General features: G+C 43.0%; 2 protein-coding genes across 3 annotated transcripts in view; one reads left to right on the forward strand and one right to left on the reverse strand.

Annotated features, from left to right (window-relative positions):
* LOC126526502 (uncharacterized) overlaps nt 1–15,805 on the reverse strand; it is a 121,566-nt gene that overhangs the window by 65,300 nt on the left and 40,461 nt on the right. The window lies entirely within an intron of this gene.
* LOC126526500 (uncharacterized) lies at nt 1,880–4,497 on the forward strand (the record flags this gene model as incomplete). Its single annotated transcript, XM_072285711.1, has 2 exons — nt 1,880–2,681; nt 2,814–4,497. Coding segments are annotated over 2 exons (1,335 nt in total), but the record flags the coding sequence as incomplete, so codon positions are not given.

A 15,805-nucleotide genomic window follows, 5' to 3' on the forward strand; every position in this document is an offset into this window, starting at 1 on the left:
CTGTGTGATATAAATTAGGAACGTTGAATGATTTAAACTTATTTACTGACACGTTCACTTATGCCATTGAAGATGTGCACGAATGGTGGCTGCAAAGGTCACATTGCACAAAGTGATTCATCATCACTAGAGACTCAAGCTTAACATCTTCTAGTTATTATATTAAAGTTATTGAATTGCCGTCTCGATGGCGTTTCATTTGATATCCATGACGCTATTCTGCATGAAAGTATAGAACATTGTGGTCAGCGCATCACTAGTAATCACTAATGAATCAGCGTTATCTTTTAGCATTGGTAACAAAAATGTGTTTGTTTTATTACAGCTGGATTGATACCAATGATGGTATTCACTAGTGACTTAGGCATACAGCTTCATAGTAGGTGTAGTTGAGTCGCTTGTTTTATGACATTTCATTTGATATACATGATATTATAGTGTGCAGTATAGCAAGATCACTGAAGTGCGATTTGTATTTCACTTGTGCTCACTAGTGACTCAAGCTTATCAGTTTGGTGTATAATGCAATTAATTCTTATTTCATGAGAAATTTAGTGTTAATAATTTTAATGAACCATGTGCATAGCTTTGCAGAGAAGCATAATAAAGTTGAAAGTGGCCACTTTGATGGAACATCGTGTGTGTCCTTTAGTTTTACACATGTGCACACTCTGTCCCCAGTTAAGGTACGTACAAGCACCGAGATGTCTAATAACTGTACTGGCAGCCATTCAGAGCTGTTTTTATCACTGCTGTTGCAATTTGCAGCCTTTCTGACAGTTACGTTTTTCCGGCTGGTATGGCATTTACTTGCATAATGATTGCACTCGCGTAATGATCATACCCCTGAATTTTGTCGTCAAAATTAGATTTTTTTCTTTTTCTTGTAATGATCGCACCCCGAACTTGCTGCAGCGATATGTCGTGTGACAAGTCTACCTAATGATGATCGCGCTTACCATCTGTCGAATGCTACGCGAACAACTCTTCCAAGACATACCAAGCAGTCTGCATGCACCGAACATTTTTAAGCTGATGCCCCATTTCATTCCTTTCATCACTTTCCGCACTTCCATGAAAAAAAAAAGCTACAATCAAACTTGCATTAGCTTTATTATTTGTAGGCTTTATAAATGTTGTGGCCAACAACAACAAAAAAGGCGCCTTTCGATTCATCTCGTCTGCACTCGTGGGCACGCAACAAATCGCAAGCGGCAACGATAGTGGCCACTTACGATGGGAGCTGGGCCGATAACGGCCCAGCTCCCATCTTGGGAAACAGTAAAGCAGTCATTGGCTTAAGATACGACATGGACAAGTAGTTAATCCCATAATGGATGCTGTTTTGTACAGAATAGAAATAATAAAAAAAAAAAAAACAACAACACATCTGGAGGTTGTGTATGCAGTTATTTTCATGGGTTATACGCGCATATTATTCTTTTTCTTTATGGGCTGTTCTGAAAGAGGATGCGGGTTGGCAGGTTATATGGGAAAAACTGCAGCATTTCCTAGCCGGCTCCTTCAAATCACGACTTAAGATAACGTTGCCAAAGTTCAGTGCGTGATCAAGAGGAAACTCACTGATGAAGTCTGGTATAAAACAAATTTGTTGTGCCAGTTTGTGCCTCCTAATTTCTCTGTCTTGCGATGTGACAGGTTCAAGAGGTAGGGGCGGCGGAGTAGCTTTATTTATTCACAAAGGCATTTGATTTTGTAGTGACACCGAATCTTCCTAACGCAGAGTCGGTATGGTGCAAATTATAAATAGGTGATCTTGTGGTGGCTACTGAGTAAATAAAAATAACCGTTACGAGTTCTTTGTTTCATCGTACTTGAAATCACCCTGAAGATCTCCCAAATCAAATGAAAACGATTGCTTGTCATTAAATTTAGCCTCTGTGTTCTTTTTTGTCATTTCTTAACAACTCTTATTTACTTTTTTTTTCTTTGTGCAGCATCGAGGCCTTTAATTTCTGCATCAACTGCCAAATGTGACAACTCAAAGCAAGGATGCTTCCACCGATGTCAGCTATGTGACTATGAGACTGATGAACTATTTCTTCTGGAAGAACATGCCAGCGACCATACTGGCGAGAAACTGTTTCATTGCCCTTTATGCCCTCAGAGGTTTCCACAGAAGCAGAGACTGAAAACCCACCTGCTCAACCACACAATCAAGACGCCATTTCAGTGCACTTCATGCTTTCAGAGCTTCTCGGATAAGGCTCACCTGAAAAAGCACCTGCGCATCCATACGGGCGAGAAGCCGTTTCATTGCCTTTTGTGCCCTCGGAGCTTTTCTCAAAAGTTCAACCTGAAAACCCACCTGCTCACCCACACAGGTGAGAAGCCATATGAATGCCCTTCATGCTCTCAACGCTTCTCGCGCAAGTTTTACCTGAAAGCCCACCTGCACACCCACACAGGTGAGAAGCCATATCAGTGCCCTTCATGCTCTCAGAGCTTCTCGCTAAAGACTTCCCTGAAACAGCACCTGTACAGCCACACAGGCGAGAAGCCATATCAGTGCCCTTCATGCTCACGGGGCTTCTCACGAAAGGGCGGCCTGAAAATGCACCTCCTCACTCACTCAGGCGAGAAGCCATTTCACTGCCCTTCATGCTGTCAGAGCTTTTCCCGAAAGGGCAACCTGAATGCCCACCTGCGCACCCACACAGGCGAGAAGCCATATCAGTGCCCTTCATGCTCTCAGAGCTTCTCGCAAGAGACCTCTCTGAAACAGCACCTGTACAGCCACACAGGCGAGAAGCCATATCAGTGCTCTTCATGCTCTCGGGGCTTCTAAAAAAAATATCACCTGAAAGCGCACCTGGTGACTCACACAAACAAGAAGCCATATCAGTGCCCTTCATGCTCTCAGAGCTTCTCGCGAAAAACCTCCCTGAAAGAGCACCTGTGCAGCCACACAGGCGAGAAGCCATATCAGTGCCCGTCATGCTCTCGGGGCTTCTCACGAAAGGGCGACCTGAAAAAGCACCTCCTCACTCATTCAGGCGAGAAGCCATTTGAGTGCCCTTCATGCTCCCAGGCATTCTCACGAAAGTGTGACCTGAAAGCGCACCTGGTGACTCACACAAGCGAGAAGCCATTTGACTGCCCTTCATGCTGTCAGAGCTTCTCACGAAAGAGCAACCTGAAAGTCCACCTGCGCACCAACACAGGCGAGAAGCCATATCAGTGCCCTTCATGCTCTCAGAGCTTCTCATACTGGGGCACCTTCAGGAAACACATGAGGCGAGAAGCCATTTCAGTTCCCACTCTACCTTCAGAGATTCTCGTTCAGAAATGCCCTGAAGATACACCAGTGCATTCATACAGGTGACCGGCCATAATGTTGCACCGTCTGCTCCTGATCCTCATCACTTGAACAGACTTCAGAGAGCACAGCACCATGGTGCTGTAATGTAGGTCAACAATCTTGTTGACCTACATTACAGCACACCATAGATTATTAAGTTGTTCTAAGGTCGTCGACTGTTTCTTCTAGAGTATACACACGCTGGTCGACATCAGCGGTGGCCGACGCCCACGCTTCTATCTTCGAGATCCTATCTTCAGATACATCAATTTTAGCGGTCAGACTTACTAAATATTGGCTTATTCGTGTTTGCCCTTCTAGCAGTTCCGTGAGCATATGGTCAGATTTTGTGTCTGGGCCAGGATTTGACTTTACATCACCCGACATAATTAGCAATATTCTCAAGGAATGCAACAAACAAGAAAAGGTACACAAAAGGCACTCAGGGTCCAGCAGCAGCCGCAAACAACGATCGTCACTTCTGAAGCAATGCACATGGTGTCTATTGCTTACATGCAAGATGAAGCAATCAACGTTGAGACAGCCGTTCTCCATGCTGCTACCAAACCCACTGAAGAGCAGAAGCCGCGCGTCTCGCTTTATATCGTCCTGTGACCACGTGAGCGTTCATCAGTAGTCCGCCATCCACTGTTTGACCATCACCGATGAAGTTCGTCGTCGTCAATAAGCAGGTTCTCGTGTGATACGAAATCACACGTGCTGTTGAAGGTGGAATCCAAGTTCACATGTACCGGAATGCCACGCAATCGACAAATGGAAAAAGCATAGTCCTCCGGATAGTGGCGGCCGACGCAAGCAGAGATCTGCAAGATAAAGCGGGCAAAGTTCAGACAGCTGTTCGCCATGCCGCTACCAGACTCACTATTAGTCGCATATTTTAACGCTTTGTATAATACGTCAATTTGTCCACTTTATAGATGTCCTACTTGTAGCATTTTACAGAATTGTGATATTTTTCATTGCCGAGTTAGATGTAAACTTGATAGTTTCGTTTTCTGAAAATTCGTGCTTTTCAAAATTGTTATTAAAAGACTGATGGCCTAAATAAAAAATTCACTACCAACAATCACTAGATTCTATTTCCTTTATATGCAGCAAACCTCATGTGGTCTGGTGCTGTAGTTGTCAAGAAAAATGATTTCTCCCTTCCCACGCATTTAGAATGGAGCCCCCAAGCCTAAGCTTGCTCTTAAAGGGTCCCTGAAGCACTTTTGCGGGTTCGCCATATTTTTTCTTCATCTTTTCTCAACACGTTATCGAACACAGAGCAAAAGGATTTATGAGAACTGACCCACATAATGTCGTCATAGCTGAGAAAGAAAACAAAATACAGTTAAACCTTAACTAACCCTTTGAGGGTGGAATTATTTTGGAAAAAACTTTCCCAGGTGGTCAGATTACTTTATTGCGGATCTTGAATCTACAGAAGGTATAAGTCCGGAATAAATAGTAAAAAAAAAATTATGAACAGTATTTTGTTGTCGGCATCACTCTGAACTGCAAGATGTTCAATAGTATTTCAGAGTGTGGTACTCCTTGAAACATGTGTCTATGCACAGTGCCTTATCGCAGTCTGCACACCTAAAGCGCGTGTCTGTTCTCCTCTTGGAGTGATGAGTTGTGTTGGCACACACAGTACATATTCTCTGCGTGCGGCTGGCTTGGGCAGAGCTCTGAGGCAACCTCTCGCGTACGCGCATTGCCGCAGATGGCGATCGAGAATACCTTGTGAGTGACGGTGATAAACAAGCTAAGAGCAGCGCCAATCAAGATCGAAATCAACTTCCGCCGCCCCTGCAAGAGACTGCCGACAAAGAGAAAAATCACGTTTTGCGCGCCTCCGTTGCGATCACGCGGCAGAACCGAAACCGCGAAAGCGCGTTGCCGCTGAGAGCGAGAATACCTCGTGAGCGGCGATCATCAACAAGCTAAGAGCAGCGCCAATCAAGATTGAAATCAACTTCCCCAACCCCTGCAAGAGAGTGCCAACAATGAGAAAAATCACGTTTCGCGGGCTTCCATTGCTAGCACGCACCGAAAACGCAACCGCAAAAGGGGTGTTGCCGCAGTCTGCGTGACGCGCTGAAGCTAGAAATCGCTTGTGTTTATCTCTACAAGAAGGTAGCACCAATTTCAAACGCATCTTGTAAGTGCTAAGAGGTGGCAGCACCTCCCAGTGAGCACACATCGCCATTATGGCGCAAAATTTCAACCTGAGGGTTGGAACCGTACCCGTACGGCAAAGACCTTGCGGGAGAGAAAACCGCCGCCATACATGTACGGCAAAAACCTTCAAAGGGTTAACAGAAGTCGGCAAAAATAGCTATTTGCTTTGTTATATTGTGGCTTTTCATTATTCGAAAAGTAATCGATGTTCATTTGTATCTCAAAAATTACTGTTTGCATGCCCCAGCAAACTATGTATGTTCATTGTAATCATTATTGTTACACTACAGATGTCTGAATGATGTGTTCTTTAGGCTCAGTTCTTTTTTTCAGTATTCTCATTGGTACATATGAACTTGTTCTCTTAGAACCAATTCATGTATTTGTTGCCTCTTGGTTCTGGTCTACATGGTTCATCGTGGATTCTTTGGATCTTATTCTATTCGTGCCTTTATTTTTTTTACAAATGGGTCCTTTTTTGAGGAATTGATTGTTCAGTAAGCTTTCTACCGTCTGTTTCACCAGAGCAGCAAATAAATGCCAGTGTTGAGTATTCATTGTCTGTTCTTGATATTTCAATAGTTTATTGACAGCACGCAATATAGAGATGTTAGCACTTTATTGTATCTGGGGCTGCAAGAGAAGTTGAATGACGGCAGATGGAACTTCATTATTAACACAGAAGGAACCTGTTATAAGTAACATAGATGAGTAATCTAATGTTTGAGTCGAATGTCAAGTCCACCATGCTTAATTCATTCTTACATTTTATTTCAACTAATGTACCAGCATTTCTATAAGCACTTGTGTGACATATATTTGTGGAAATATTTGTAGAAACTTTACACATTGAATTGGGCTTGTATATAAACCTGCACTGTGTAATACATTGTGTGCAGAAACCAAGAAATTGGGCCAATCCTGTTTTTTGAAATTTGAAAAAGATGCTTTCTGAACTACAGTTCTGCTAGTCTCTCATCAGGAATTTCCTCACCGACAAAATTGTGCACAGGACATGCTTTTAAGATAATAAATACCAGGATTTATTGTTTCGATTAAGAGCGTGCAAATATTTGATATGTTAAAGTAGGCGCTTTGTCAATACAACTATTTTCTAATAGTCTTCGAACACTTAAAACATTACCTGTGCGCTAATAAACCTCAAAGTGAAGCAAAAGTATGACAAATGTCACCCCCCTGGGCATAGTATAGGCATAAAACATGAGAGTGTGCGTAGTAGAGGAAATATACACTACGGAGGCGGCTAGACTTTTCTGTCTATACAGGGATCACTTGCACTCTCTGAAGAGCCCTGTCTATGCGATTGATTTCCTCATTTGTTCCTAGTGATCCATTAGTGCTTAGAATCGCGATAAGGGGGGACGTTGCTGCACACTCAGTGCTGTGAGCACGGAGAAGAAAGTGGATGAGGAAACGGCTCCGCAGTAGCTCAATTGGTAGAGCATCGCGCGCGTAATGCGAAGGTTGTGGGATCGTTCCCCGCCTGAGGCAAGTTTTTTCATGCACTTTCATTTCCAATTATTTATGGTTTCATTATTTCATTTATTAAGCGCAAGTGATTTCCCTTGTGTTGTCCTTGGTGTCAGTGTTTGTTAGCTTATGATACGACACATAAAAATCAGGCCCCTCAGTTAACCCCCTTTCTTCGATGCTACATCGAGTGTGACTGAAGCCTTAGTTCCAAAAGCCATTTTCTTTCACTAAAGAAAGGGAGATGTGGCCGGCAACATCGTCATATGCATCACAAGCATAGCCAGCACTGAATCTCACCTTAAGTAGTTGTTATAAAAGCGTGCCTACAAAATGTCGGTTTGTCAGTGGCTGCAATGTGAACCATGGTCTACAGGAAGGTGGAACGTAAGTACAATGGCAAGCAGACCAGTGATTTTAATATGTGTCACCGAGCCGTATATCTGCCCCCACTACTGACAGGTCAGAGGGTGCAGGTGCGACTCGACCAAGTACACGCTAGTATTGAGCTTGGTCCAAACGCCAGGTTGCTAGCTGGCTGAAACGCAGCAAGGCGGCATCCTGCAACGTAACTGGTGCCACCTCATCCTTTTCGTTCTTGTGAGAGAATATCAGACAACTTCACCAAGTATACAAGAGCCACCACAGCATCTCGTTGCAATCCGAAGACCACCGTCTTGCAGCACAGCAGGGTCAGGAACCGCCCAGGGACAGTTTTCAATGGAAATTGATTGAGTGGTGTGGACACGCAGTGGCCAACGTGTTGTTTGCCCAGATCACCTACACTTTTAACTGTTTCCTGGCCTCACCTCTCTTCCGTGGTCCTTAAGAGGGGAGATGTAAAGGATGCCACTGTTCTGTTAGTATGCCAAAAGTTTGTGCTCTCTCTGGATGTTGGTTGACTGTATATATGTACTGGCCTTCGAATAAAGGGGGCCCTTGTCCATTTGGGATTGAGCGTGTGAACCGTCTGTCTTTCTATGCTGTCGCAACAAATGGCATGCGCCATCAAGTCATATTTGCACACTTCTTATATCTACAACATAGTGCGGGCTCCTGCAATGAACCTACATTGTGTTTGCACAAAAAGTGTGAGGAACATTGTGCAAACATGGTACCTCCCATAGTACCATCAAAAGAAGCAACACTAAATAGCAGCTTAAAAATCTAGCTGGAATAAATCTCAGACAATTTCTTGGACATGAAGACAGGCAAACCTTAGAGCGAAATTGAGCCAGGGTAGAACTATCAGTGGTTGGGCCACGTTCCTTAATACTTGCGTTCATTGTTTACATTTGGGTTGCTGAACATCTGCCTTCTGCATTGTGGCGAGCAGGTGCTCAAGCAAGTCTTTGATTCACTAGCCACAGAAATCCGAGATAAACCACGTAACAATATGAAATGCAAGGCAAGAAATAGTACACGTAGACGCTACATAGAGTACCATTAAAATGTGCCACACATCTCCTACTTGTACATTATCTGCAACAGGAAGCCCCACGATGGAGATATTTTTTTTCGTGATCTACGCACAAAAGTGAGTGTCAACAGCAGTAACAAACTCGAGAACCAGTTTAAATCTTAGCACCATAGGAGAAGAAAGGCCAAGCTGAGAGCCCACATGTACCCCGTTTGCAACGGTAAATTCAACAAACAAGAGCAACAGTACTAAAAAAAAAAGAAATAAAAGCTGCACAGGACCAATCTACCAACCACAAACGAGCTGCAAGGCACAGGGAAATGAGCTGCTCTAACGTTGTGCCCAAAAGTCCCAGCGTATGTGTGGTGTGACCTTAAGTTTTGCATGGTTCAATGCTAGTTCAGTGTTCAAAACTAACGAAACCTGACGACTGCGGCACCAATAAGCAGGGTGGCCAAAGCTTGATTCCTATGTGGGTGGCTGCGGCCGAGTGTGAGGTTCCGGAAGTACATAATTATTATCGAAATTCGAAAGCAACTTTTCGCCTACTTCAGCCTGGTTATTAAACTCTATGGATACATATACACAGTAGTCGTAGGAAGGAGCTCACTGATCCAAATGTCATTGTTGATTGATGCCAGCTATTCGTCAACAGCAGCCCCATATTGGAATAACCTGTATTACAACATAAATAAGCCCGACCAGAGTTAGGAGCAGCTAGCTGCTACTAACTCTTGTCGGGCTGCTGTTGGCGTCTCAAAAAGAAAGCGTATGAGAAAAAAGGTGAACTTGCGCTCCATGCACGTCTTGTACAACTCCAAAATTTGGCTGAGATGTTCACATTAGTGCATGCTATCAGCAGATTGTGTTTCTCCAAGCGTGAGGGGGTTGAGGACCCCTTTAAAAGGTACCATATATACCGACAGTCGCGGTACTCCATTCCAATCTCTATGGAAATTGTGGCATGAGTATACGAAGTTGGACGATCTTTCACCTTGGAATTCTACATGTATCACCACTCACAAGACAACGAAGCTCCGCCAGAGAGTTCAACAAATTGCCACAATTGAAACGACCATACACCTACGAGATGCTCCGTGATACACGCAGACGTGACAGTTAACTCGAGAAGAGGACAAATAGCTTTCTGAAACCTGACACACCCTGAGATCCAAGCCACTTCAAGCTATGCAACGGACTTTCGGTGGATCGTGCAGCAGTGAGTCTGAGGATGCTGCCTTTTCATCGGACATTGAGAGCGACGACAACGCAAGCCATCCTGGAATATCGGTGGCCGCAGCCTTGCATGCCAAACTGTAGTGCTTGCACTTAAGATTTTCTAGTGGAAAACCTGGTGAATGAAAAATTGATTTTTTGGGATATAGTGCCTGTTAGATGGCAATACATTTTCTATATCATAATTTATGTTATATTTTTTTAGTAGATACAAGCATTTGTTTACAAACTTTGTTCAATTTTGTGACACAATCTTGATTTTGGCAATTTATGTCTCTTTTATGACATACATTTCGCTGATAAATATAACATATTTATTATGAAAGGCATGTCCACTTGTCGAAACCTTGGCTCCCGTTTTCACCTTGTTCTCCTTTTGCTCATCGTCCTGAATTTCCATTTCCCGCCTTTCCCTGTTTTCCCTGGATCTCGTTAATAAATCTTTTATGCGTGAAAAGTGCATTGATTCTGCTTTTTGTTTATGTATTCGAGAAAATATTGAGTGTAGTAGTTCAGAAAAAATATCTCGCGTAACCTGCAAAAATCACCTAGTTTCCCCATGGTGCGGAAAGAGTGAAGCCATCCAGCCATCTATTCCGCCTGGGGTCAGGGCTACGTACACATTGCCCAGTGTCCACAGTGCACAGCTCGTGCATCTGCAGCTGATGCTCGCCATCTAGTTTAAACGTGCCCTGGGTCTTTCGGACAAAGACAACTCCCAAAAGTGTACTTAAAGGTGTGAATTTAACAGACTATGAACAATGGATTCTGCACAACACATTCTTTAAGTCTGTTGCAGCATCTTAGTGAAACAAGCCTGCATGCGTATATGTAGATTCACACTGACGTTACGCCAGGTGGCAGCCAAAGAGAATAAAAAATAAACACTTTGCTGCGGGCGAGGGGCAGTGCTACATTCCAGGCAATGTGGGCATTTACGCTTAGCACTGCGATTGACACACCACAGACCGTTCCGGAAGGTGAATGCCTTGTATAATTTCTTCGCAAAAAATACTGTAGGCTTTTGTGCATGTGACACCCCTCCGTTTGCGTGAACATACTGTTAATGCCGCACTGTGCGTAGGATGGCAGCTAGATCGTTGGCCCGCACAGCACATTACGGAGCGTAAAAGAATTGTCCGTACATCTTCGTACGTACCTCAACAGAAATGGCCCTCGAGAGTAAAGACAACACATCGAAATGTACATAATGAAGGCCAAACCCAGACGTGGCAGCAACGCTAAGGCAGATTCAAAAGCTCCCCTCCCCCCCCCCCTTGCTCCCCACCCACCCCAATCCATGACAGCTTCTCTGTGCTCACAGCATTGAGTGTGCAGCAACGTCCCCTCTTGTCCCCAGTCCATTCTCCATAAGCCTAAATGAGCCCTTATGTTAAGTCTGTGTGTAAGCAGATCACTGGGAAAAGGAAGAGAGGGCTTCTTTAGCACTATGTAAAAGCTGGTGGAGTATCACCAAAGCCAAAAGGTCTCAGAAACCCTACCTTGTGTAGGTGTGCACTGTTCTGTCAAAGAAAGGCCAATATGCTAGCGTAAATTCCAACAGAATCTGAAGCGATCTATGAGGGCTTCAATGTGCCGCTTATTGTGAAGAGAGCCTGCACATGACAAAAATGGTGTGTACATAGAATAAGATTTGGCGATGTCATTTTGCTTCAACGCACTTGTAGACAAAACGATCCCTCATGGCAGAAAGAGAAGATTCCAACAAAAATAAGTAGGTTCGTTCACGAGAACATTTACACTGCTTATGTTCTAAACATCTCAGAAATGTAGCTTAGCTCCAACTAAACAAGGCATCCACAAATTGGTTCTACTTGACCACAGAGAACTTTCCAACAATTCAGGGAACTAAGCAAAACAATCTACTATTACCTTTTGTTGTGCACATGCAAACCACTTTTCATGCACAAGGATGTTCAATTAGGCTATGATTTACTTGGAGAACAACATGTCCCAGTGAGGCGTGCAACATTCAGAATTTCTCGCTGAGTATTTTACTGTACACAGGAGTCTTTTGTACGCAAGTGAATAAACAAATGCTTCATTGTTGAGCAGCTACATCACGGAATGTCACATGGCTGTAGCCACTGAAATGTGTGCTCTAAACTGATTACCAAAAATATTTCCACAACATTAAGCACCCCTGCATAGCCTTGGCTATATCATATTATAACTAAACAACTTGTTAATTTGTATTACAATATATTTATTTCCACACTGTGTACCAACATAACTGGCACGATACCTGACTTTCGTATTGTGGTGTTGTCAGTGTCATGTGTCACGTCGTATCAGTGTTTTCAAATTGTTTCATTGCATTCTTAAAACACAATGGAACAGCTTTTCACATTATACTGGTACATGCTATGAATTACCTTGGCAGCTCAACATATCTGAGCATACGGTAACGCTTGTGTAACAATGTTATGTAGCATACTGCACACGCATGCATGTTCCGAATTTGTATTTGACTTAATACATTCACATTTACATCGCATGATGGTGTCGATAGACAATTGCTATCTGAGTTCACGAGTTACACGTAAGCAAGCTTTGAAGAAGACCCGGCACTGAAATGGCCACATCCTCTTCACGTGGATGTAACGTGCCAGTCAGAAGCCATACGTGCCACCAAGATGGCTGAGTGGATGTGGAGGTAATCCTTAGGAGTTTAACTTGCAGAACAAAAAGAAAAAACCCTGAAATATGTTTATTTATTACATGAAGGTACATTGTAACCCTATATAGAAGTAATTTTTGCATACTGAATGGAATACAAATCGAATAGTGCCAGAATTGAAACAAATGTAGTATATGTTTCAAACTGTTCTTGAAGAATGCACAGCTATTGTCAAAATATGGGTAAAACAATGTAGACAACTAGGTGTTCATTCCACTGGCCAGTGCCTGTAATTACATGGCACATTATGTAGCATAGTTTACTAAAAGCACTAATGGATCACTAGGAACAAATGAGGAAATCAATCGCATAGACAGGGCTCTTCAGAGAGTGCAAGTGATCCCTGTATAGACAGAAAAGTCTAGCCGCCTCCGTAGTGTATATTTCCTCTACTACGCACAGTCTCATGTTTTATGCCTATACTATGCCCAGGGGGGTGACATTTGTCATACTTTTGCTTCACTTTGAGGTTTATTAGTGCACAGGTAATGTTTTAAGTGTTCGAAGACTATTAGAAAATAGTTGTATTGACAAAGCGCCTACTTTAACATATCAAATATTTGCACGCTCTTAATCGAAACAATAAATCCTGGTATTTATTATCTTAAAAGCATGTCCTGTGCATAATTTTGTCGGTGAGGTAATTCCTGATGAGAGACTGGCACAACTGTGATTCAGGAAGAATCTTTTCAAATTTTAAAAAACAAGATTGGCCCAATTTCTTGCCTTCTGCACACATATGTATTACACAGTGCAGGTTTATATATTAGCCCAATTCAATGTGTGAAGTTTACACAAATGTTTCTACAAATATATGTCGTACTAGTGCTTATAGAAATGCTGGTACATTAGTTAAAATAAAATGTAGGAATGAATTAAGCATAGTGGACTTGACATTCGACTCAAACCTTAAATTATGTTACTTATAGCAGGTTCTTTCTGTGCTAATAATGAACTTCCAACAGCCGTCACTCAACTTCTTTTGCAGCCCCAGATACAATAAAGTGCTAACATCCCTATATTGCATGATGTCAATAAATTATTGAAATATCAAGAACAGACAATGAATACTCAACAAACAATGGCATTTATTTGGTGCTCTGGCGAAACAGACAGTGGAAAGCTTACTGAACAATCAATTCCTCTAAAAAAGTACCCATTTGTCAAAAAAAAATTAAAGGCACAAATAGAATAAGATCAAAAGAATCCACAATGAACCACGTAGACCAGAACCAAGAGCCAACAAATACATGAATTGGTCTAAGAGAACAAGTTCATATGTACCAAAGAGAATACTGAAAAAAGAAAAACAGAGCCTAAAGAACACATCATTCAGACATCTGTAGTGTAACAATAATGATTACAATGAACATACATAGTTTGTTGGGGCATGCAAACAGTAATTTGTAAGATATGAATAAACGTCGATTACTTTTCGAATAATGAAAAGCCACAATATAACAAAGCAAATAGCTGTTTTTGCCGACTTCTTTTAATTAAAGTTTAACTGTATTTTGTTTTTTTTTTCTCAGCTACGACTTTATAGGGGTCATTTCTCATAAATCCTTTCTCTCTGTGTTCGATAACGTGTTGAGAAAAGAAATATGGTGACCCCGCAAAAGTGTTTCAGGGACCCTTTAAGAGTAAGCTTGAGCTTGGGGGCTCCCATCTAAATGTATGGGAAAGGAGAAATCCTTTTTCTTGACAACTACAGCCTCATACCTCATGAGGCTTGTTGCATATAAAGGAAATAGAATCTAGTGACTGTTGGTTGTGAATTTTTGATTTAGGCCATCAGTCTTTTATTAACAGTTGTTGAAAATCATGAATTTTCAGAAAACGAAACTATCAAGTTTACATCTAACTCGGCAATGAAAAATGATATCACAATTCTGTAAAATGTTACAAGTAGGACATCTATAAAGTGGACAAAATCGACGCATTATACAAGACGTTAAAATATGCGACTAATAGTGAGTGTGGTAGCGGCATGACCAACAGCTGTCTGAACTTTGCTTGCTTCATCTTGCAGATCTCTGCTTGCGTTGGCCGCCACTATCCGGAGGACTATGCTTTTTCCATTTGTCGATTGCGTGGCATTTCGGTACATGTGAACTTGGATTCCACCTTCAACGGCACATGTGATTTCGTATCACACGAGAACCTGCTTATCGACGACGACGAACTTCATCGGTGCTGGTCGAACAGTGGATGGCGGACTACTGCTGCAACACTCACGTGGTCACAGGACCGGATGGTCGGATTGGAAATGAAGATAGCGGCCTGTGTGGGTTGGTTTTCGGTAGACTGAAAATTTTAGAATGTCGTCTTTTCGTGTAACTTGTACGTCTAAGAATGGGAGTGATCCGTTCTGTTCGCGCTCATACGTGTTCGCGTTCATTCACGTATGAGCGCGAACAGAACGGATCTCTCCCATTCTTAGGCGTACAAGTTACACGGAAAGACGACATTCTAAAATTTTCAGTTTACCGAAAACCAACCCACACAGGCCGCTATCTTCATTTCCAATCCGACCATCCGGCAAACCACAAGGCGTCTGTTGTAAATTCTTTATTCAAACGAGCAAGAACTCATTCCTCATCGGAATCGGATCTAAAGAAAGAAAAGAGAACGGTTCTCAACGAACTTAAGAGGAATGGCTACACAGATGACTTCATTCGAAAAACAACCAGACAACAAAAAAGAAGAAGCAAAATGCGGGACCTTCAGCCATTGACTTCTCCCCAACCCCCGAAGCGAGTGTCCATCCCGTACGTCAGAGGTATCAGCGAAGCGCTCAGCCAAATATTAAAAAAAGAAAGCCTCAAAGTAGCGCACAAACCAATAAACACGTTCAATATCCTCCTCCCTAAACCAAAAGATCGTCCACCTAAAGAAAAAGCTCAAGGCGTCGTCTACAAAATCAGTTGTGCCGACTGCCCGGCGTCGTACATCGGGGAAATCAAAAATCTAAAAGAAAGGATTAGACAACACGAGAACGACGTCAGAACATTCAACCGTATTCGCAGTGCCGTCGCTGAACACTCTGAAGACGCCGACCACAAAATTGCTTTCCAGGAAACTGAAATCCTTCAAACAGAAACGAACTGGCGAAAGAGACTACTACTGGAGTCATGGCACATTCAGAATACGGGGAATAACATAAACCGCGTGAAGGGCAACCTACCCTCGGTGTATGTCCATGGCCTTGGCGACATGACGAAAAGAAGAAAAGGACGCACAGCCAGGTAGACTCCCGCTTGTTTCACCAACACAAGAACGTCGGCGCGACCCTGTAACCTCCCCCCCCCCCCCCCCCCCCGCCTCCCATCAAGGGCACCCTCGCGAGCACTCCCCCCAGCTCCGGTCATCCCAGCACCATGAAAGCCGTCAACAACGCCCCACCCTTTCCTTTTGTTCCCCCCACCTTTCCGTCTGTGAAGTGTCT

This window comes from Dermacentor andersoni, unplaced genomic scaffold, assembly GCF_023375885.2.
Source record: "Dermacentor andersoni unplaced genomic scaffold, qqDerAnde1_hic_scaffold ctg00000039.1, whole genome shotgun sequence".
NCBI classification, from domain to species: Eukaryota; Metazoa; Arthropoda; class Arachnida; order Ixodida; family Ixodidae; genus Dermacentor; species Dermacentor andersoni.